This window comes from Calidris pugnax, unplaced genomic scaffold, assembly GCF_001431845.1.
Source record: "Calidris pugnax isolate Ruff unplaced genomic scaffold, ASM143184v1 scaffold49, whole genome shotgun sequence".
Taxonomy (NCBI): Eukaryota; Metazoa; Chordata; class Aves; order Charadriiformes; family Scolopacidae; genus Calidris; species Calidris pugnax.
This window is the reverse complement of record NW_015090798.1, coordinates 721,135-743,468: the sequence shown is the minus strand read 5'-3', so window position 1 is coordinate 743,468 and position 22,334 is coordinate 721,135. Positions and strand designations below refer to the sequence as shown.

At 43.3% G+C, this 22,334-nt stretch overlaps 1 protein-coding gene across 3 annotated transcripts in view; it reads right to left on the bottom strand.

Annotated features, from left to right (window-relative positions):
• Positions 1-1,591: 1,591 nt before the first annotated feature.
• C1QTNF7 (C1q and tumor necrosis factor related protein 7) overlaps positions 1,592-22,334 on the bottom strand; it is a 50,347-nt gene continuing 29,604 nt past the window's right edge. For 2 of the 3 annotated variants that reach the window (XM_014937051.1, XM_014937050.1), the window contains exons 2-4: positions 4,471-4,670; positions 3,318-3,563; positions 1,592-2,602 (exon numbers count right to left, since the gene is read on the bottom strand). In XM_014937051.1, the coding sequence (XP_014792537.1) occupies positions 1,971-2,602; positions 3,318-3,555 (870 nt within the window). In that variant the 5' untranslated portion in view covers positions 3,556-3,563; positions 4,471-4,670 and the 3' untranslated portion in view covers positions 1,592-1,970. Of the gene's footprint in view, positions 2,603-3,317; positions 3,580-4,470; positions 4,671-22,334 lie in introns of those variants that run through there. The other variant, XM_014937049.1, reaches the window with a different exon arrangement.

Sequence of the window (22,334 nt, the reverse complement as noted above, 5' to 3'; positions counted from 1 at the left end):
CCTTGTACAACGCTAATAAATTAGATGTCTAGTTAGAAAAATAATCCACTTTTTCTTCTACCACCCATCTCTCGCTGTCAAATAGAATAAGGGCTGGTACAGGCATGGCCGGTTTGGTTTGTGGACGGGACTTTTCAGCTCTTCACTAAAAAAATAAATAAATAAAGCAGCAACCATGCACTCAAAGACACGCGTGTCTGTGCCTGAGGAGATGGGGCCACAGATGGAGGGTGCATAGATTCATATTCCATACATAACTGCAGTGCTCATTTTGCAATCTCAGCAGTATTTTTGTGTCATTTGGTTTTGGGTTGTTATTTTCTTAATTAAGTATGCAGAAAAAACCCCAGAAATTTCCCTCCGCCTTGGTCATAAATAAAGCGGGATCAAGAGTTGCACGACACAGACCACTAGCACTGGAAACTCTCTGAATAACTGATAAAAGTAGCAGGTTTCTGTAAATCTGGGATGGATAAAATAAGTTTGTATGTTCTTGGAAAGTAAGAACGCCCAATTAAAGATTGCCAGTCTTGATTTAAAGATGTTGTCTGCAGGAGAACTCATGACGTTCCTAGGTATTTTGACAATGATTGATTACCACCACTGGTAAAATGGGTTCCTCATTTCCAGTGGGAGGAATGAGTTTCTCACCAGTGGATCTTGCCGTGCTCCTGTCTGCTAGAAAGAAGCGGCAGCTACTGCCAGAAATTTTGTCCCCAGACAGGTACTTGCAGACTATGATCAAATCACGTCTTAACCTCATTGACAAGAGAAATAAATTAACATTGTTATATCTCTTGTATAATCCCTATGGGTAGAATTACAATCTTTTTTTTTCTTTTTCAATTTTCAAGTCAGTTTTTGAAACATTGACAAAGGAGCAGCCTCATAAGTAACCCTTCCTTACTCCTACTTGGAATTCCATTTATCATACTCTGATGGATCATATTTAGCTGATTATCCATGATGTCCCGTGTACTTTTTCCAAGTTCACTGATTTCCCGAACATGGTTTTTCATCTACTGTGTGACCTACATTTATTTTATTGCATTTGGCCATATTGGAATACAAGTAAGTCTGCTTTAACGATGTGACTCAGTTTGTTCCATATAATTTATTCTCATTACTGGTTACTGTTCTATCAGGCTTTTGGCATCCGTAATTTTCTTTTCAAAGCAAAAAGTTCATATTTTCTTCCACATTTCTCATAAAGATACTGAATAGCATTGAAAGAATAGCAAACCTACCTGGAATTATACTGAAAATACCCACATTGAATACTGATTGCCTATCTCCAAGTTTTCAGATTTCCTAGTTTTAATTGTTTTATATGTTTAATGTCTTTGTTCTCTTCTTTTATAAATGTCATTGGGCAGTCCTTAGCTAGTACAGATCTTCATGTATTTATTAGGAGGTTAGTTACTTATGAATATCATTTGTTGGTGTAAGTATGAGATGGGATAGTCCTTGTGACTTGTTCAGCTGCATTCTGAAGCAGGCATTCCTGCTTTATTCCTCTCCTTTTTAAAAAAAAAAAAAGTTTTCTCTCTTTTTAATGTGTTTCCTGTCTTAAAATGACCAAAGATAATTATGCCATCAGTTGTTCAATTTTTCTTTAATGTTATATACAAAATACCCATTCTACATTGCAACTTAATATATTTTATATAAAATCCAATGTACAGTATCTTAAATTTGTTTAAATAGCATTATAAACATGGCTTTCAGGAGGAGTGGGTCCTGGAGTGATGCAGTCTTTCGGTAATTACAGTTCCTTTTTATATCCCTGCTGTTCGGTAAAAAATGCAGCTTAGATTCTAAAAAAAATCCTTGTGAGCTCAGATTTGGTTCCTGTCAAAGCAAAAATAAACTCCCAGATGATTTTTTTTTCAACTTTGTGCCCCCCCCCGTGTCTAGATGAAATCTTGTGCTGGGGTGTCCAGTTTGAATGTCCTTTGACATCATCTGCTTCAGAGCTCATCTTCATCCGATAACGCATCAAGATAATCTGTATCAACATATAGGAGAAATCCAGAAAACAAACTGTCTGCCCACGTTGGATCGGAAAAGAGACCATTTTGGTCAGTGTAGAAGATCTCAAGCCATACTTCATCTTCTGGCTGAAGGTAGATCACTGTGGATCCAGAAGCTACATCGTGGTTGCCCGTGTTCGCATCGAATGTCTTTATCCGGTACTTCCCATTGTGAACCAGCCCAATTGCAAGATGCTTGTTTGCTAAGGTGATATCGTAAGAAAAATAATAGATCCCTGGGATGGCACAAATAAACTTCCCTGTGGAAGGGTTGTAATGCTCCCCCTCATTGAAGAGGACTTTATTGAATACAATTGGTAATCTTTCCTCTGGGTAGCTGGTGGTGATGCCAACAGAAAAGGCAGATTTCAGCACTATCTTTCCACACTTACAGACCCCTGGTGCACCTGGCTCTCCTCGGTCTCCTTTATCTCCCTTAGGTCCAGGTGGTCCAGCTGGACCTACTTCACCTTTGGCACCAGTCAATCCTCCAGGTCCTTTTTTACCAGACTGACCTTGGTCTCCTTTCTCTCCAGCTGGTCCTAATGGCCCAGTCTTTCCTCTTAAACCTTCAAAAACATTTTAAGTTAGTTAATCGTTGCACATAGCATCTCGGTAAATGATTGTGTGGGCTACTGTGTGTGCCTGAACAGACAAGAAAAACACCGTCAGAATTTCAAAATACTCCAAAAACACTTTCAAAATCTTCTAGTTAAGTGTGTGAAAGGCAGGTTGGAACAGAGGGCCGGACTCCGCAGCCTGGGGGTCCTTTGTTTCTATATTACTACTTTTCTTCATACATTTTAATTGCACATTGAGTAATTTCATACTTGATCAATCCGTTGCTGACTGAACTGTGGGCCCTGAAGGATAGTGCTGTGTCTATCTATGTAATAATACCCGTGCACTAAATATCTCCTGCTGTTTGAGCATTTTTAGTAGGTACCTAAATACCTGCTAATCTTTTATTCCTGGCTAGTGGCACAAATGAGACTATTTATTTGACACCACACATGCTTCATCTTTCCCAAACTTTTTCTTAGCATCTATGCGCAGGAAGGCTATGCGTTTACATTTATTTACACAAGTGTCAGTAAATGCATAATAGACATATCTAAAATATATCTGAGTGTTTTCTTTCTCTTGCTATATATTCATGCATCACACTTAAACCCATGCAGGCACATACACACATTCACCATACATATATATATATGTGAACAGTGATGATGAAAGGTCTTAATTTGTTGTATTACTGTGTTAGGTTACAGGAATATTCAATACCTGCACTCCCTTTTTCACCTTTTTCTCCCTTCCTGCCATCTCTACCATCTCTTCCTGGAAGACCAATGCGTCCGTGTGGCCCCGGGGATCCGCTGGCTCCGGGGGGACCCGCAGGGCCGGGCAAACCAGGGATGCTACAGACGTATCTGGTGTAGTAGTTTTCTCCTTTGAGCTGGCCTTGCAGAGGTTGTCCGCTCGTGTAGATGGCGAAGCTTGTGATGTAAAGCAGCACAAACATCCTTGGATCTGGAAAAAAAGACATACAAATAAGACTATTTATGCATATTACGGTGCCTGAGTCACATGTAGGTGGCTCTGAATGTGGGACTAAGTGTGGCACCGCAGTGCATTTTGCACAGGTACACGGGCAGAGCTCAACCTGGGATTCCTGCATTACCAGAACCCATGTAGGGGGCAAGGAAGAAAGTCTGTCAAGTTGGACCTTTTTCTGGTGACCAAATATTCCACTCTATATTTTTCAAGTAGCTGTAGACTGACATAAGTGGCAAGTACTAGCTTTTTTGGACCAAATTTTGACACTTTGAAAAAAGATTCTGGATTGTTCAATGCAGAGTCCTTCACTTGTATAGTTTATTTTGTCTTTGGGATCTGTATAAGCTTCAGAGAGAAAAGCCCTCTTGCTGGAGGCAGTTATATCTGGGTTAGGAGGACATGCCTGTAGGAGCACTTCCAGTGAAGGCACCACCTTCATTTTGTTTTGAAATTGGCCCTGATGGTTGGAAAGGAGACTCCAACCTGAGCAACCACAGCAGAAACTTGTGGGGGCAGCAGAAAGGATACCAGTAAGAGAGCTACAGCTTCGGTGCCCGGTTGGAAACCCTGATGACCACAGCAGAAATAACCACTTCACCCTATTTGGTGGGGTCGAACCCGGCAGCTTCCCTGTGGGGGACGGATGGAGTGGGAAGGGGCTGCTGCCAGGTTGGGTGTTCTTAAGCCTGGCTTGGACTGTCACATGAAATGACCCGTGAAATGCAATAACTTGCAAAAAAATTGTTGAGAGCTTTGTATTTAGGATTTGGGTGAAGTGGGATTTTCATAAACAACTGAATGTAAATCAGATTGTCCACTCTACTGGGAAACTAAAGAAAAAACAGTGTACAAAGAGTAACACGCTGAGGAGTTGCAGCACCTGATGTACAAAGGTGTCTTAAATTAGTGTTGCATTAGCAGAGAGGCAGTCATGGGTCAGGTGAGATTTTGCAAGTCAAGCTCTTTTTTTCTAGTTCCCTTGCTGGCTTCTCAGAAGACTTGTGTGAGGTTTTTTGTTGGAGTTGTCCATTCCTTCCGAGCTAATTTACAGCATTTGAGGAAATCAGAGTCCAGTGGTTTCTGTGGGGAGACAAAGAAGAAATGGAGGCAGGGAGGGGATCAGAATGACATCTATATGAAATATCATCTGCCTTTTTTTTACAGTGAAACTCATATTCATTCTCAAACTCAGAGTCAAGTTGCAAAGTGAATTAATGTAGAAATTGCTGTCCCCATTCCCTTCTGAGTGATATTGATTGACATTGACTGATAGATATAAAAACCCAAACCTTTACATTTTTTACATGATATTTAGTTCATGATATTTCAGCTGGTATATGGCATGGTCAAATCTATTCAGCAGGGAAAAAGACCAGCATATGCACATACACATACACAGTATTTATGAAGAATCTTTTCTGTTTTCAGAACAGAAAATTAGAAACTCTCTTGGTGTCAATGGCAATGAAAAAAAAAAAAGCATGAAAATATTGTAGTTGGAGAGAAATAAGCAATGCTCCAAAATTCTTTTCAGTGGTGTATATTCTGCTTTTCATTTTAAGCATCTTGTATCAAATTGGCAGAAACCAAACTATTAATTTTGCTGTCATTTGATAAAGCCTTGCAGGCAGGCAGGCAGGCACAACAGCCTCCAAGAGTGGATTAACATATGAATGCTCAACATTACGGCAGAGCAGCAAATGATAACTCCGAGGCAGTAGTTAGCTACAAGCACAGACTTCACAGCCACCTTTGCTCTGATGTGCTACTGAGTGTACCCAAATAAAGCTCGCGGATTTTCGTAGGGCTTAAATCGGGGACCACAAAGCTCTCTGCAGAGAAGAACAACTTGAAGCACTTATCCAGGAGGGAGCAGCTTGGAGGGAGCTCGTGCCTAAGACCCCATACGCATCTTACACAAAGCTGGTGGATAAGAAGCAGACATGACCTAAGGATCAAGGACTGGAACAAAAACTGCCCCTTGCCAGATGAAAGTCTGAATCAGTAGGCTAGATGTTCCCACACTGTGCTGCACACAAGCCAAGCACAAACAATCTCAGCAACTGCTGGTTTTGCCTATGTCCAGGACTTTTACAAATCACAGGGAGAACCTTCACACAGCTGCTCCTGTCGCTGGCTGGCCAGTAATTTACTGATGCATGAAGCTGTCTCCAGCTCCCAGACCTCCCCTGCTGTTCTTCTCATGTGCCTACAGGAAATTAATTAGTCTGGGACATGTGTTTCTGCTAAGGCCATGGGAAAAAAAAAAATCATTTGGGGAAGGTGAGGGGAACGGGGTTGTTGAGGTAGGGATGTGCCTTAGATGGCCGGGGCATCATGCTTGGAGAAACCATTTGGAAAGGAGAAGCCATAGAGGGGAAGACAGAGACATTTCAGTTCTGGGTTAGGGGTCTTAAGGAGCGATGGGGCTGTGAAGCAGAATGGGGGACTGCAGGAAAAGGAACAGAGTTGGGATTGGGAGGAACTGGTGATAATGTTCAGCTGATGATGTTACAGTCCTGAATTTAGGCTTGGGGGGGGATACAGAAGGCTGCTTCCAACAGTAGTACCCAACAAATGACATTTAGGAAACCATGCACAGAATCAGGACTTCTCTTGCCCTTTGACTTCAGACTCTTGCATTTTTTCCTATGTAATGGTCCAGTTTTAAAAAGAGGGGTGGAAGATGCCTCTGTGTTAATTTTTCTTGAGGGAAAATCGATATTTCAGGAGTTCATTCTTTTTTTCCAAATATTGAAAGACAGACCAAGCACATGGGATGCGTGTTCACAGCAACAACAATCATCTTCATCAAAACCATCACCAAAAATAATAATGAGAATGATATGAACACAGGATTAGAATTAACGTAATTCCAGGTTGAGAAAATGGCATTTCAATAGGTTCCAAATCCACTAGGTAGAGCAAGAGTGCAAGCCAAGGCGTTCACTGGGAGATGATAGACAAGCTGATCTGCTCCAGCGTGCAGTAATTTCTGGAATAGCTTTTCTAAGTGAGGGTGGCAGATTCATTTGTTCTATCACTGTTCAAATTGCACAAGCAGCATAATCACTGCTCTTGTGCATAAACCTAGAAGATCATCTGATTCATTCAATATTGGAAAAATATTAAACAAAGCTATTCTGGGCTTAATACCTTGCTGCAGTCTTTAAGGTGACAGATCTCAAGAATCAAAAGAAGCATCAAAAGCAGCGTGGCCAGCAGGTCAAGGGAGGTGATTGTGCCCTTCTACTCCACTCTGGTGAGATCCCACCTGGAGTACTGCGTCCAGCTCTGGGGCCCACAGGACAGGAGAAACATGGACCTGTTGGAACAGGTCCAGAGGAGGGCCACAAAAATGACCTGAGGGCTGGAGCACCTCTGCTATGAGGACAGGCTGAGAGAGCTGGGGCTGTTCGTTCTGGAGAAGAAAAGGCTCTGAGGAGACCCTATTGCAGCCTTTCAGTACCTAAAGGGGCAGGAGAGATGGGGGCAAAATTTTTAGTAGGGCCTGTTGTGATAATTGTGAGACAGCCAGCATTAGCAGCAATATCCTTTTAAAAAGGGAAAAAGGGGAGGGGAAGACAGAAAATACAAATAAAATGTCAACCAAGGAAATGCAGGATTAGGTATGATTTTTCTTCAAAATTATTGCATGTGATACAATGCCTTGGAAATGCCAAGTAAAATTTAGAGCAACCTTTTTCCTCATTGTTCTCTCTTTGTAGACTGCTCTCGATTAACCCCTTTCTAGCAGGGCCTCTTGCAATAGGACAAGGGGTAATGGTTTTAAACTAAAAGAGGGAAGATTTAGACTAGATATAAGGAAGATTTTTTTATGCTGAGGGTGGTGATACACTGGAACAGGTTGCCCCGAGAGACAGTAGATGCCTCATCCCTGGAAGCATTCAAGGTCATGTTGGCTGGTGTTCTGAGCAACCTGATCTGGTTGAAGATGTCCCTGCTCCTTGCAGGGGGGTTGGGCTAGATGATCTTTAAAGGTCCCTTCCAACCCAAACTATTCTGTGATTCTATGATCTGCCTTGAGCAGATACTCTCTAAGTTACATTCCCATCAAAGCCACGTGCTGGGCAGCGGGTCTTTATCTTCAAGCTTTTAGAAAATCTCACTTCATTACTAATATACTCAAGACTATGTCATTTGCATTTTTTTAAGGTTAGGAATTAAGGGATTGTGGCAAATTCCCAGTATATTCCTGGTATATGATCTAATCTTCCTTCCTTGTCCAGCTACGCAGTTCTTAATTCTAAAATTTAATAATTGGCATTGTTTTGAAACAATCCTAGAAGATTTCCCATGAATCTGTTATAAATAAAAGCTGGGTCAAAAGCCAGTAATTTTTAGTCACAAGTTATCCTGGGCTGTGTTCCTACTTTTGTCTTTCCTTGCTGGCTTTGAATTCACTTCCAATACATATGTACAACTATTTGAGGAGGAGAAGAAGAGATGTTTTAACATCCTTGTGCAAAAAGATGTAGATGGGAAGTAGCAACGCTCCTGGGCCTTTTCTGTCTGCAGCCCCGGCAATGGCTTAGTGGTGCAGAACAAGATGATCTATACATCCCCTGGCTCTCCAACAGCAAAGGCCTGTGCTGCCTTACATTGCTACCTTGCCTCCATCCCCACTGTGGGATGTGCAGACCTTCCCCAACTCTCCCATCCGGGAGAGCTTTAGTAGGAGACACAAGGTGGAGAAGGAGGTGACAAGTCAGGATGAGAAGCAGAGGGAGACGCCTTCAACAATTAGCTTGGAATCTCACTAGCTATGCCTGTCTTTTCCTTCTCAAAACATAATCCACAAAAATCAGTTGTGTCCGCACACCTGAAGGGTCCAAACCTGCCATTCAATTTGCTGCCACCACTGACCTTTCTACAAACCCCCAGGAACAGGGGCTTGTGGTTTAGCACACCACCCTCTGCAGTTTCTTTGAGCTGTAAGATTTTTATGCTATTTAAAATACAAGTCCTAATTACGGATTTTTTTCTCAGGTATTTTATATTGATCATTCACCTTGGGCACAGGTTTATGCATCTTCCAGCTTGTTTTCTGTTATGGAGACTTATGCTGGGCTTCCGCAGCTCCATCCCTATGACCATGACTTGCTCTAAGGAATCAAGACCACAGCTGGCCACCACCACACTGCTTGGGTTAGCCACATAATCCAGCAATCTCCACATGGCTTTACATTATCTTTACTTCCCTTGTGTAAGAAGGGGAGCGTGACCTGACAATTCTTGAGCACTCTGAACTTTTGATTCCCAGTCGCAGGACGTCTGACGGTGCCCACAGGGATCAATCAGTCAGTGGGAAGGAACATTAGCTAAATATTTCTGAGAAAACAATCCTTAAAGGCCTTATTAGCAATCCTGACATTTAACGCTCTCACTTGCTTAAGTTTGTATTCAGTCATGTTTGAACGGTCTACTTCATAACTACATTGAATGTAGTCAGATTCTTCAACCACGTCCCAAGTCTTCATGAGAAACAGAGCACCTGTAATCAAGACCAGAAGTTCAATGTGTTTGATTTTCAAAATATCAAAGGAGTGGGAGTCATTTTATTTCTCAGTGTCTGACTCGAAACAGCCATTCCCAGTATTTGGAAGTATTTTTTTTACTAAAAATGCCCTAGAAGCTGGTTAAGGCGTGTATCAGTGAGATAGTCTGATTCAGCTGGGGGGAATTTTAACCTGAGGGCTGGCAGGCAAGGCAGGTTCACTGCCAGCTGCACCAGAACACACAAATAAATGAAACCTGACAGATTTGTCTTGACAGAGAGCCAAGAAGCTAGGCCAGTTGCTTACAGTTGGCAATTAACATGGAGACGATAACGTGTTTTCTTGCAATGTAGTGAAAAATGGCCAGGATTTAACACTGGAAGACTCAGGATCCCTACACCTCGGGTACAGGCTTCTTTAAAAGGTTTTCTCTATTTTCTTAAAATAATTTAAAGAAAAAACCCAAACAACAGACAGGAGCAGGGTTAGTTAAGAGTCTGAACAGGAGTCAAGCATGTGGAAGTATGTTGGCATCTAAAGATGTGGATGGATGCCTAGAGCAGTGTGTCCGTCTCCCATGGGGTGCCTTTCAGTTCAGACAGGCTTCCTCTTCTTAGTTCCTGCCCAGCCCGTGCCAGGAGAATTTCCGTTCTCCTATCTGAGATCATTCTGGTTTACCAGCCTTGAGATGATATAAGAGAAATGGAGAACAGACTGGGAAAACCATTTCAGGTGGCATGGAAAGAGTTCAAACAGAGGGTGCAAAAAGAGAATGTCAGACTGCAAGGCACACGAGGACAACCAAGAACAGAAGTCATAGGATACAAGTCGTAGAGGACAGACTGCTGCTGCCTTGTGCCTTGTTTTCACTTATGTTCACACCTGGGCTTTGTGAATGAAGGTCCATAAAGAGCTCCCGTTGTGGCAGCAATGACTGCACAGGGGTGAACGAGGGACCAACCAGCAAAGTGAGCTCAGGATACACACAGTAAGAACAACTTTGGAAACTTTGCTGGATTTATGGCTGAATATGTCCTAGTCCATGGGCATGGCTTAATTCTAATCCCTTCAAGGTAAATGTCATGTATTAGATCACGGACACCTCTGAAGATGGATTCTCCTTCAGGCAGTTTCTCCCTTGGTGACAGTGTATTGTACCAAAAGACAGCATTCACTACTTAAAAAGATAATCATGCAGAGAAGAAAACTTCCAGAACCTGAAAGGGACCCTCCCCCTCCAGCACATTGTTTTCTTCTGGAAGCTCATCAGGTGATATCACCCAGGCACTGTGCCTTTCTGGGAACACTGTGGAAAAGTGGGCATCCAGCCAGGGTCTCCGTCTCTACATCAGACTAGGCAAAGACCAACGGAGTGATTTAAATGCTTGGGCAGGACTAAGCTGGTTGGTTCCCCCTGAAGCAAGTTGGGGAAGGCTCCCATAAACTTCCCTGCAGGAGAAGCAGTGGAGGCTGTGACCTGGGGCAGGTGACGCTGCAACTAGTCACAATTATGTTAGCAATATTTTTAAGTCTACAAAGGGCCTCTCTGTGCTGGTATCACAACACAGCAAGCCATTAGCTTGTCCAAGAGAGGAACTGGAAATTTTGCCTACGTGGGCAAATCCCCAGCTAGAAATGGCTTACTAAACACCGTGGTCACTTCAAAATGGACAATACTGGATTACACCATGGTCCCTTCAGTCCAGGTGATATTGTAAACAGTCCTTAGCACACCGGGGAGTGCAAAGGTAGTGTAAAGTGTAAATTTCCTCCCTTCAAAATTTGGGGTCTGACATGACTGTGGAGGAGTAATTAGCTTTTATTTATATGACACTAAGAGGATGGAAGGTATTGTAAATGCCCTGTAGTATGAATTTAATTATCTTAAGCCACTCTTAATATTTATTACTGAGAGTATATATGTTGCAGCATAAAAGCATGAGTTTCTGAAGTGCTCCGTGCTACCCAAGCCATGCTCCCAAGAGTGGCAGAAATGCACAGCAGAGCTCAGATAATACCACTCCTGACAAAAACTCCCTCCAGCTCCCAGGTTCCTGCTTGAGAACCTTCAAAAGATAACTGCACAACTGTGCATGTGAAAACAGACATACAAAATCGGCATTCTGAAATTAAATATTCCTGGGTAAGAGATATCTTTGTGGTGCTAAGGCCTTTGGGCTTAATTTACAAGAGTTCCTAACAGTTCCACCATAGAAAAAGCCCGTATGACATTAACACGTAGACAATGTGTCTGGAGGGGACGTGGGTTCCTAAGGCCAAGTGCATGAACCATAAAAGCTGTGAGGGACCAATTGGAGCAGGAAAGGCTGCCTTAGCGTTAGGTTTCTGAAGAGTGTCCCTTCAGGCACATCTGCAGGAGTGTTGCTGTGCAGCACAGATACTCAGGACAGCAAGGTGAGAGCCAGGCAGTGCACACCTGAGGTCTGAGATGGCTCCATGCCCAAACAGATGCTGCTTGCTTCCTTGTAGGTCTCCATCTACAGGGTGCTGCGCTACCCACTGCCCAGAGCTGGCCGCAAGGTCTCCACTTTCTGACCCTTGGTGCACTGTTGGCACGTTCAGGAGCACCAAAGAAAACCTCAACGTGAAACTGAGGACTCAAACTTAAGGGAGAGGTTGTGGCTGTGAAGCTAAATCTCACAGAGGTGTGAGCATCTCATCTGCACAAATGATAAACGAATTTAAAACCTTAACCTTACTTTAAATCAGTGGAGCTTGAACTTTCGAAAGCCTAAGGTATTTTGAAAATGGCACCAGAGCTTTGAAACCTCATGTGCTTTTGAAAATGCCACCCGTGTTAACATATGCCTCAGCCTCTGGGACTGCCAGGCTCTCATGTCAACTCTGGTGGTCTCTTCCACGCTGGTGCTCTAACTTGTCAGTCCAGGAGATAAAAATCTGGCCTCAAAATCAGCAGTTTCCTGACTCTGGCTGTTCTGAGAAAAATCCTGTTCTTGTGGAGTGAGTCTACCTCAAAGCTATTACTTCAACAGCATTACTTCTATATTTACACTGGAATAGAAAAAGGAGAATTTGGCCTGGTTTAGTCACATGTGTGATTGTTATGGTTAATGTCAGATTCAGGAGACTGGAGCCAGGACAATATAAAAAAAGAATGAAATTTATGTAATGTCTGCTTTTGGGTAATAGCACGTTTTTAAGTGTGCTTCTTCCTGATTAAATCAAACCTTTAAATAACAGCTTGATTTTTAGTGAGGCTGACCTTTTTGTGAGACTGAAGGACATGAACATTAGAAAGACAGCTCTAAACAGTTTGGAGCTGTGAAATAAAATTCCATTTAAATTCTATAAGCTATGGTATTTTCTCATTGAAACAAAGGCTTGTGTTTCCATAGAAAAGCAGATGGGGCATTGCATCTTGCCTCCCATCAGTCTTCACAGGAACACCAGCTCCACCCAAACTCAACCTTTGGCAACCCAGCAAGTGCTTACACAGGACCTGAATTTGTAGATTATGGACCTGATGTTCTACAACTGTCTGCTCCCTGGAGCTGGGAGTGATGGAGCTCCTCACAGGGTGGCAGGGCAGGGTCTTGCTGGCCAAAGGATGTCCCATCACTCCAGGAGCGACCAGGGCAGCCTGGAGGCAGCTGAGGACACCCTCAGCATCCGAGGCCAGACCCAGATGTCAGGCCAGCTGGGCTGCAATGGGGTCCAGGACCATGGGCAGGGTGGTGGGACACCCCAGGAGAGGCTGGCAGGGACAGTCAGAGGTGTCAGTGCCCTCAGTTTGTACTTACTCAAAGAGGAATAAAGCATTGGGATCCCCATCTGGCAGCGTGAGTCCACTCTATGCATATGGAAATAACGGTTTGCAGCACAAGGCATTCAAAGGTCTGTTTAACTCCATATGGATCCTTTCCCCTCTCCCCACTCCAGTATTGGCTGAGCCACAGTGCCAACCTGTGTCCTTCAGGATTTGCTCTCCTGAAGAGAACTGTTCTTATGGGGGACTGTTTGGATTTACAGGGTCTCGGTCTGTTGTTTGGGGATTTTTAATATGTAAACTGCTATGAATTGTGAAGATGCATCAAAGTTGCTTATTTGAAGAAATGTTTGGAGTCTTTTTACAACACATTGAAAAATCTAAAATATATTTTAAGAGATTTTTCTTACAGAATAATAGAATGGTTTAGGTTGGAAGAAACCTTATTCCAACCCCCCGCCATGGGCAAGGACACCTCCCACTAGACCAGGTTGAAGTAACACTGACACTAATTTTTTTCCTCTGCATTTCTGACTTGGATATTTTCAGGCAGACAGCTTTAAAACTCCAAGGAAAAAAGCTTAAAAAAAAATAAATTACTATCCCATTTATTTGTTTTCTACTTTGTACAAACGTTGAAAGTGAAAAACTCATGCTGTTATATCTAGCTCTGGAGAGTCTATCAATCTGTTTTCCATATTATATATCCTAATTGCAATATATCCTAACAAGTCTTTGAAAAGAGTTTAACAAGCATGGGAGAGGAGAGGAGAGGAGAGGAGAGGAGAGGAGAGGAGAGGAAACTTTGCCTTCTTCTATTTGACACAAATTTGTCTGACATAAATGCGCTTAGAAGAATGACAGTTTTTCCTTCGATATGATAACTTCAATTTGATACACATAATCATTTGTCAGCCTGGTTCTTGTACATGCTGAAATCAAATGCAAATCTCTCGCTTATTAGTGGTGTTTGATCACATTCACAGAGAGGAAGAAAGAAAACAGAGCATAGAGTTTTCTTTCAGGAGATCTGATTGCTATTCCTCGATCAGAAATGTCTGTTCCACGGCAATAATTTAATCTTACATGCTTCTGTTTCTTCATCAGTAAACCAACAGCATCAAAGATATTTCAGGGGTAATATTGCTCTGCTGATGTAGAAGCAGGTTATTTCAAAAGCACTTTTCAGATTTTGCTTTTCTTAAGTAATTGTGAACTGCCGTTTCATATTTCAAATCAGTTCTCTGATGGGAGGTTAAAATGAATGAAGTCAGCATAATTTCTGCAGGTTTTTTAGTACAGTGCAGATGAGGTCTAGTGTCTGATAATTGGTCATTTCTGACTTTGTAACAGACCATCGCCCATACTCCTGCTTATTATTAAGAACAAAATTTGGGTCTCGTGTATCTGGGCATATGTCTATTAAAACTACTTGCCTTGTATTTATGTCTGGCCTGGGAAGTGTTAAATCCTTGTAACAATAATTTGACTGTTTTTTCAAATCCGTCCTATCTGGGAAATGTTCGTTTCCTTGGCTTCCTCCAGGGAACAGCACGAAGAAGCTGCAGCTATCAGTCAAGTTCCCACTCTTCTCTAGGAGGGTCTGACCTTTGGTTGGTAAGGAGTGGATTTTACTTTGGCTGTGTTCTGCATCTGTGTGATGCTTCAGGGTGATCTCCTCAGCAGGGTCTCCAGGAGACATAAGTTCCTAGATGTTCTGAAGGTCACAGAATATTTAGCAACCATTTTAATTTCCTTCTCACTTGAATTTGCCCTGATCTCAGCATGCCAACAAGTCCCACCTAACTTTGAATCATGGGGTACAAGAGTCACCCTAGGAGGTCCCCAATCCACATGGTCTTTTCCACGTTGATTAAGATGCCACCGTGTAGCAAATAGCATGGATGGAGACATCTTACCCAAATGCAGCATGCTGAGGTTAGTCCATATAGCAAGTAAACATAGTTTTGGGCGGACCCTAAGCTATGTTGTGCACTGTGCCCTGGGGGGATTACCCAGACACAGCACCAGAGGGGTGACTTTGGGGCAGGAGAAAACAGGACACGCACAGAGTCATGTCCACAGTTGACACAGACTTGGGGTGCACCTGCAGTGCAAACACAGCCCATGGTAGTGGCCTGTGGCAGGTTTCTTAAAAAGAAAAGGGGTTATGGATAACCCTCTTTGCAATTCCATAATCACTGAATGTGATTTGGCTTTGTAGTAGCATCAAGAGTTGCACACAGGCTTCTCATTCAAGTATCTACTGATATAATTTACAATGGTGACAATAAAGTCAGTGCTATTTTACAGTTGCAACTCCGTGGCAGCTGTCTGCCATGAGCCTTTTTGCATTTTAATCAGTAACCTTGATTTATATTTATTTCTTAAGAAATTCTGGCTAGTATAAGACAGACAGTATGCCAGAATCATTTCTAAGATCTGTCCCTCCGAAATTTCCTTACATGACTGTTAATACAAATAAAATATATATATAAAAAGAGAAGCCATGCGAGGCTTAGAGCACATTAACTTCAAGTTTCCGTGAGGGTAAAGGATTTCGCAGTTTCCACTTTAATGGAATCCTACGGAGATTCAGAATGTATTGACTTGCAAATAAAGTTGAAAATACATAAAACATGGAGAAGCTTTCTCTTGCCTTGGTTGAAATGACCTTTCCTTTCAGCGATAAAACTATTTAAGTTTTATGGCAAGGAATCAAGATATAAAACTGAAAAAAAGTTCTTATAATTTAAAGTCTCTCAGATCAGTTCAGGCAGATGCTTTTTCCTCTGCCAAGGCATAATTTTATCATAGACAAGTGTGTGTATGTGTGTGTGCGTGAATACACATACATATCTGTACCTTTACCAACCAAAGGGGTCCTGTTCTCACTTAGCTTTTTTTCAAGGCCCTAGAGCATGGTGGATGTGTTTTATGTCAAAGATATTATTAAAGAGTTTTTTTTCTATTTGACTTTGACCGATGGAGTTAATTTTCTTTAATACAGATCTATTCTCTGATGGCCTGAATTAAAGATGTCCTTAGATTTGTTTCTGGCTGATAAACAGTAAGCTGGCATGTAATGAACTGTTTTGTTGGTTTTATCTTTGTGATAGGTATCTTCACTGGGTGCTGCAGAAAGTTCTATTTTGAAATTCTCAATTTTGTTTCTTGCTTAAAATACACATTATGTCTTGAAGAAGATAATTGCAACGGAAAACTCTATTATGCTCAAACGTCACTTCTTTTCTGCTTAGAATATTCTTTTTTTTTTTTTTCCTGTGAGATTCTGTCGTTTCTTACAATGCTTCTGTTTTCCGTTTGTCAAATTTTAAATATATGTATGTGCATATATATACGCAGACATATTGTGAAGTTAAAACATAAGTTTTATAAATTTATCAACTCACGGGAGAGAGTATTGAAACGCTTCATTTTGAGACAATTTTGTTGGCACAGCTGCTCTGTCACAGTTTTTATCTATTCTGCTTATTTTGTTAATGCATGAAAGGGGGGTCTCCGCAGAAGTTCATAAGCCACTGCTGTTCCTTCTCCACGAAATGAATTGGTGTCCCAATTTGTTCTCTTGGAGCAGTTATGAAGTCCTCCATAGCAGCCATTTCATTATGTCTCTGTGTTTGGGATTCGTGTTACATGTGAATGATTCTGGTAAATGCAATCCAAAGCCCTTCTAGCCCTGAGCCCTGGCTCCCTGGCAGTGTCCTGTAGCAGCCCTTGTTCTCTGCCCGAGGATGTGGGAAGCACGCAGCGATGCTTGCCGGGAGGTTATCTATCTTCTTGCTTCCAGGGCTCTGCAGCTGAGGTCTTCTGAGCTGGAGACATTTTCCAAGTCTTCGCTTTCTGTCAGCCTTGCTGGACTCCTTATCCATAAAGTTGGAAAGAGTTTAAGCTCTATCTTTCCATAGCATTCCTCGTAGGTAGATTTGTTGGATCAATTATGGACAGAACACATTTGTGTCCCTTAAACTTTTTTGTCCCCCTTAAATCTTTGTAGCTGATAATTTCATTCGGTGCCTTCTATTTCTTTCATTGTAAGAGACAGTGATTAATCTACTCCTTTGTACATTATCTTTCTCAGAAAAGCAGTAACTTTGGACTCCTTATGATTGCCACAAGTATTTACATGTTGAAATTTTTTCATTTACAATTACAAATGCTAGTGGTTAGCAGTGGTTGTAAGAGCCATCTGCTCTTTTCCTCCACTGTATTAACATTAGTAAGCAAGATTCTGAAAGACGTACAAGATGGGCAGGCCTAGCAGCTTCACTGCTTTCATGGTACGTCCTCAGATGAGCGTCAACCCGTCTTGTTTAACAAAAACGCAGAAGAACAGCTGCAAAAATGCAGCTGCCTGAGATATTGTGTTATCTGGTCTCTGCCAAAGATGTACAACATGGGACAGAATCTCCCCACCGTAGCGATCGTCACTCTGCTAGACTTACAAGCCAAGAAAAGTAGTAAAAAGTAAATGTGATCTTTTCCAAGAGACATCGGTGGCTCGTATAGAAGAGATAAACCCTCTGAATTCATCAAAGCTGCATAAACTCTCATGTGTCTGCTACAGACAGCTTCAGGTCAGTCTTCCAAATACTCTATACTGCTTTTATTGGCACACTTTTAACAAAATAATCATGGTTTCTTAATACAGATGTGTCTCATTGTTATTCAAAATCAAGTTTGCTTGTTTATCTGTTTCAACCACAGAATGTCAGATTATACAGACTCTTGCTTTGCTCTCCATGAATAGCCAGCTGAACACAGCGGTGTCACCCATGGCCTCATGTCCTCATAGCCACCACGCTGGCTAAGATACAGGATGATGATATTTCCCATTCCTGCTCGGGGTGGCTCTCCTCTTCCTCCTCCTCTTTTTCCTCCTCCTTCTCCTCCTCCTCCTCCTTCTGTGCCTGCCAGCGCAGAGCTCCCCTCTCCTTGCTGGTCTCCTGACACTGCTGAGGTCTCCTCCCAGCATCAAGAGCCCAAAGGTCAAAATTTGTCCCACTCCCAACAGGCATATGGAGAAAATTCGCTTTTCCCCTCTGTTTCCTGTCTGTTGGGATGTGGATTCCTCTGGGGTTTCTCTTTAATAGCCAGACACTGAGGGTGATGAGGATGAGGAGAGATGAGGCAGCATGTGAAGCCCAGGGGCTGCCAGGGCCATCCTGATGCACCTCTGTACATCCCTCCAGGTTGCCACCATGTCCATGTGGGATGGAGAGAAAGGGGACCACTCTGGAGAGCGGCGCAGTGACAGGGGGGTGGCAGCATGAAGGCTTGTCCCCCATGCATGATGCTACAGCTGGCCAAGGTGAAAGATGGCTTGGAAAACATCCTGAAATGGAAATCTCAGATGTGGAACTCGTTTTTCCTGCCAGAAGTCTGGCCCAAGTAGCCTGTTTGCTGCAGTGAATGTTCAAGCTGTGGTGAGCCCCTTCTCCCTATTTGAGCTCTATCTTCAAGCTACCACAGAGATGCAGAATTCCAGCAGTTACAGAAGAGGGACCTCTCAGAAGGTCACAGGGGTGTATGTATAGCCCCAAGCCCCCACACACTGCCCCTGCCCTCCCCTCTTTCCCAGACGGTTAGAGACTACTCCTCTCTTTCAGGCCCTGGAAACTGAGATGCTGTGGTACCACTTGTGCAGAAGTAATCGCAGCCAAAGGAGCCTCCTCTCCAGAGGCCCTCGACTGTGGAGAAAGGGCAATAATGACTCACCGCCTATTAGCAAACGTAGTGAGTTTGGCAAAAACAAGGATCCCATTAAGCGAAGAGGTTGTTCTGTTTTGGAGTTTCATCTGTGAGCTGTGGGGTTGCTTTTTTCCGTTCTTTTTTAAACCTTTTCTGTTTCTGCCCTGTTGGTGGGTGCCACAGCAAGGCCATCTACAACTCTGTCTGTGCCCAAAATCACAAAGAGCTGGAGGTGGATGGGCAGCTGAGACCTCCTGTGTGTAGTGAGTGCATGGAGATGCTGCTGCTGCTGTTTGCAAATGACAAATCTACAGAATTGTCTAGGTTGGAAGGGACCTTTCAGATCATCTAGTCCAACCATCAACCTAACTCTGATTAAAAAAAACCGCCACTAAACCATGTCACTAAGCACTGTGTCAACCTGTCTTTTAAATACCTCCAGGGACGGTGCCTCAACCACTTCCCTGGGCCGCCCATTCCAAGGCTTAATAACACTTTCAGTGGCCATTTTTTTCCTAATATCCAATCTGAACCTCCCCTCACGCAACTTGAGGCCATTTCCTCTTGTCCCATCACCGGTGACTTGGGAGAAGAGACCAAGTATGGCTGGTAGCTCCTGGGTTTTGCACCATTTTGATATCTCTGAGGGAAAAATGAATGCAGCCAGAGAATAAAGCAAGAGGTGATAGGCTCTTTGTGCTCTCTCCTGGAGAGACAGCTGCTTTGCAAGAGCAAGAAGGGGACGGACTTGGCTGAGGAGAAGCAGGACATGGCTGAGGCTCCTCGGCCTCCTGCAACAGCAGCTAAGACCCACAGAAGGAAGAGGCCAGATGGAGCCGTCCCTCTTGCCCATGAACTTGGACCACTTCCCAGAAACAGCAGACAGCTCAGGAACCCAAGATCTCCCCATCTATATGTATCCCTATTTACCCTCCAGGTCTAGTCTGAGTACCAGGAACGCGAAGTCCAATCTGACCAGTTGACGCGTTACCCATACTATCCTCTCCCATAAAGACAACAGAAATTGCCTGAAGGTCATCTCTTCCCTTCTTCTCATTGCTCGCCCCTTGCTGTGGGCTGTCTGTGCCTGATAAAGCATCTCCAGCCTGTCAGGGGGGCATGACACTCACAGTCTTCCCTCCTTCCTCTGATTTACTTTTACTGCAGGCTAAGGCTTGTAAACCTTTGACTCCTGTTTACAAATAGAGAGCCTGGATAACATTAGCAAACATAAACAGTACTCTCCCTGAAAATCCTATTTTAAACACAGATTTGTAAAGACCAATTTTATCTCCACCATCTGCAACTAGTTAAAATTCCGATTGTTTTTCTTAAAAAGGATTTTAACAATGGATAGTAAGCATGAGGTAGATTAAAAGTAATTGAAATTGTAGGGTTTTATTAGGAGTTTAGAAAAAATCTATTAGAGACCTGGGTTATCTGCGGCCTCCAAATGGTGCTGAAAAAATGATGGTGCTCTCAGATGTCATAGATGATTTTTTTCTTTAATTTATATGAGATGTTTTTCTAACGTTCATGCACAAACTTGCATTGGTTTATCTTCAAACAATTTAGTTAAATAAATGCCAGATCCTCATTGGATGCCTTGATTGATCTAGAATCAACCAATTTATTTTTATTTGGCCTAAGCTGGAATAAGGATCTATATAAACAGAGGGTATAGATAGAGTCTTGCTGCAGAAATGCTTGTATACCGATTTAAAACATTAACTATCCCTCTGCAGTTTGTTGCTGCTGTACTGCTGGGGCAGATCAGCCGATTCCCCAGGCTGTTTAACCCCTCTGACACTGCCTTAAATCAGATGGGGGGCATCTGCACACTTTGCCATCCAGTCCTGATGGGTAGGGGCACATAAGAGCCAGGTGGGTAAGAGAGGGAAGGGTTCCCAGGTAGTAAATATCTGACCGAGGCATAGGTGGGGTGTTAACCATTCCCACACTTGTTGGACCCACTGAAATTGGCCATTTCAGCTGAGACACTGGGCTTTGCATGGCCACAGGCACATGTTACTCCTCCCTCTACCCTTTCTGCAGCTGTGGCCACCTTGGGCAGCATACCTCAACAGGCAGTAACTTCATAAAAACCCTCATCAGGATTCACCAGACTTATTTGTCAAAAGCCTAAAATGCTAGCCTGGCTGATGCACCCTCTAACTTCATAAAAACCCTCATCAGGATTCACCAGACTTATTTGTCAAAAGCCTAAGATGCTGGCCTGGCTGATGCACCCTCCTTTCTTTCCTTCTGGCCACTTTGCCATGGGGGCAGGTGAAAACAATTTTTTATCCACCGCCGTTGTTCGCTGGGTGAGTGGGAGCCAAAGAGCTAAAAGTGTCCAGATGGGTGCTTGAGCTGGTCTAATTAAATCGGTTTGGAAACATATCTTTAGGCTGTGGACAGATGTTCATTTTGTAGAGAGCTGTGCCAGATGAAGATTACAAGCCCCACCGCTGGAGGTTATTGCCCTCCCAGCTCTGCTGGCACGGCCGTCCCAGCTCCTCTTCAGTTTAAAGAGGGTGCAGACGTGCACCTCAGGTGGTGACGGCTGGAGAGGTCACTGCCTGCCTGTCCATGCTGGCTTCCCTGGCACCACACCAGCTTGGCTGGGGGCTCCAGATAGTCTGTCCTGGCCTGTTGCCGTCCAAATGAACCAGGTTGGCCTGTACAGTGGGAATAAGAGAACTCTTGTTTGCTGTGGTCTGTGGTGTCTCACAAGGAGTCGGGAGCCCTACCTGGCCAGGGGAGAGTGGGAGCACAGGGGACAAGCTTGAGTTGGAGGAGGCCATCTGCCTGAAGTCCTCCTGTGCTGAGGTGGGAGCAGAAACGTGTCCTTCTGCTGAAGCCATGAGGTGAGGACTGTGGGTGAGGAGTTTTGGAGAGTGACAGAAGACTCAACGGCTTTGGGCTGCTCCCTTCCCAAGGACTTGGCATTGGCTCCAGCTGGGGCCGCGGGGGTTGTCAAAGGACTGTCAAAGGCAGTCCAACCCAAACAAGGAAGCTTTTCTCGTCAAGTCGTTATATTTCTACCAAATGTGTTAATGTGTGTACAGAGAAATTATGACACAATGTTGACCAAGTCTGGTGAGCTGCTAGCTTCACTTGGCCAAAGCTCTCTTGGCAGACGGTATTTAACTTTCTATGTAATACTAAGGTTGACTGTGACAAATTGTCATGCTTTTCATGTCTTAAACCCTGTCTGCATTAGGAACTATCATATTCATTCCCATGACAATTCTTAGTTAAAATGTATTAACTTAAAAGCACCTTATATGCCTTACAAAAACATCTATGTGGCCGTGACCTTAGCTGTTGAGCATTTTCAAACATGCTAAATTTATGATTTCTTCCCATTGTTCAACAGTTGCTCATAATTAAAGAAGGCAGGCAATGCTGTTTCCACTGAAAAGTATCACTATTGCTGATGGCGCTGTCTGGCTTTCCCTATCTCCCCAAGCCAGTTTTTAATTAAGCATACATAATGCAGTCCTTCCTTACTGTCCTTGCTAGGAGAGTATTTCTTTCGATTGCACTTTTAAAGATCATGGTTGGATGCAGAATTCAGTCCCTATCTGTGTTTTTTGAGAACTGAATCAAAAAAGGTGGCTGAAAACAACCTCAGGTCCAAGCCCCATCCCCAAGGTCCTCCCTGCAGGAACCCGGTGGTCAGCCCGGCGGAGCAGCCAGCTCCCTTCTCCGAGGCACCCGGTTGTGTCCATCTCCTCAGGAAACAAATGACTCATCTTC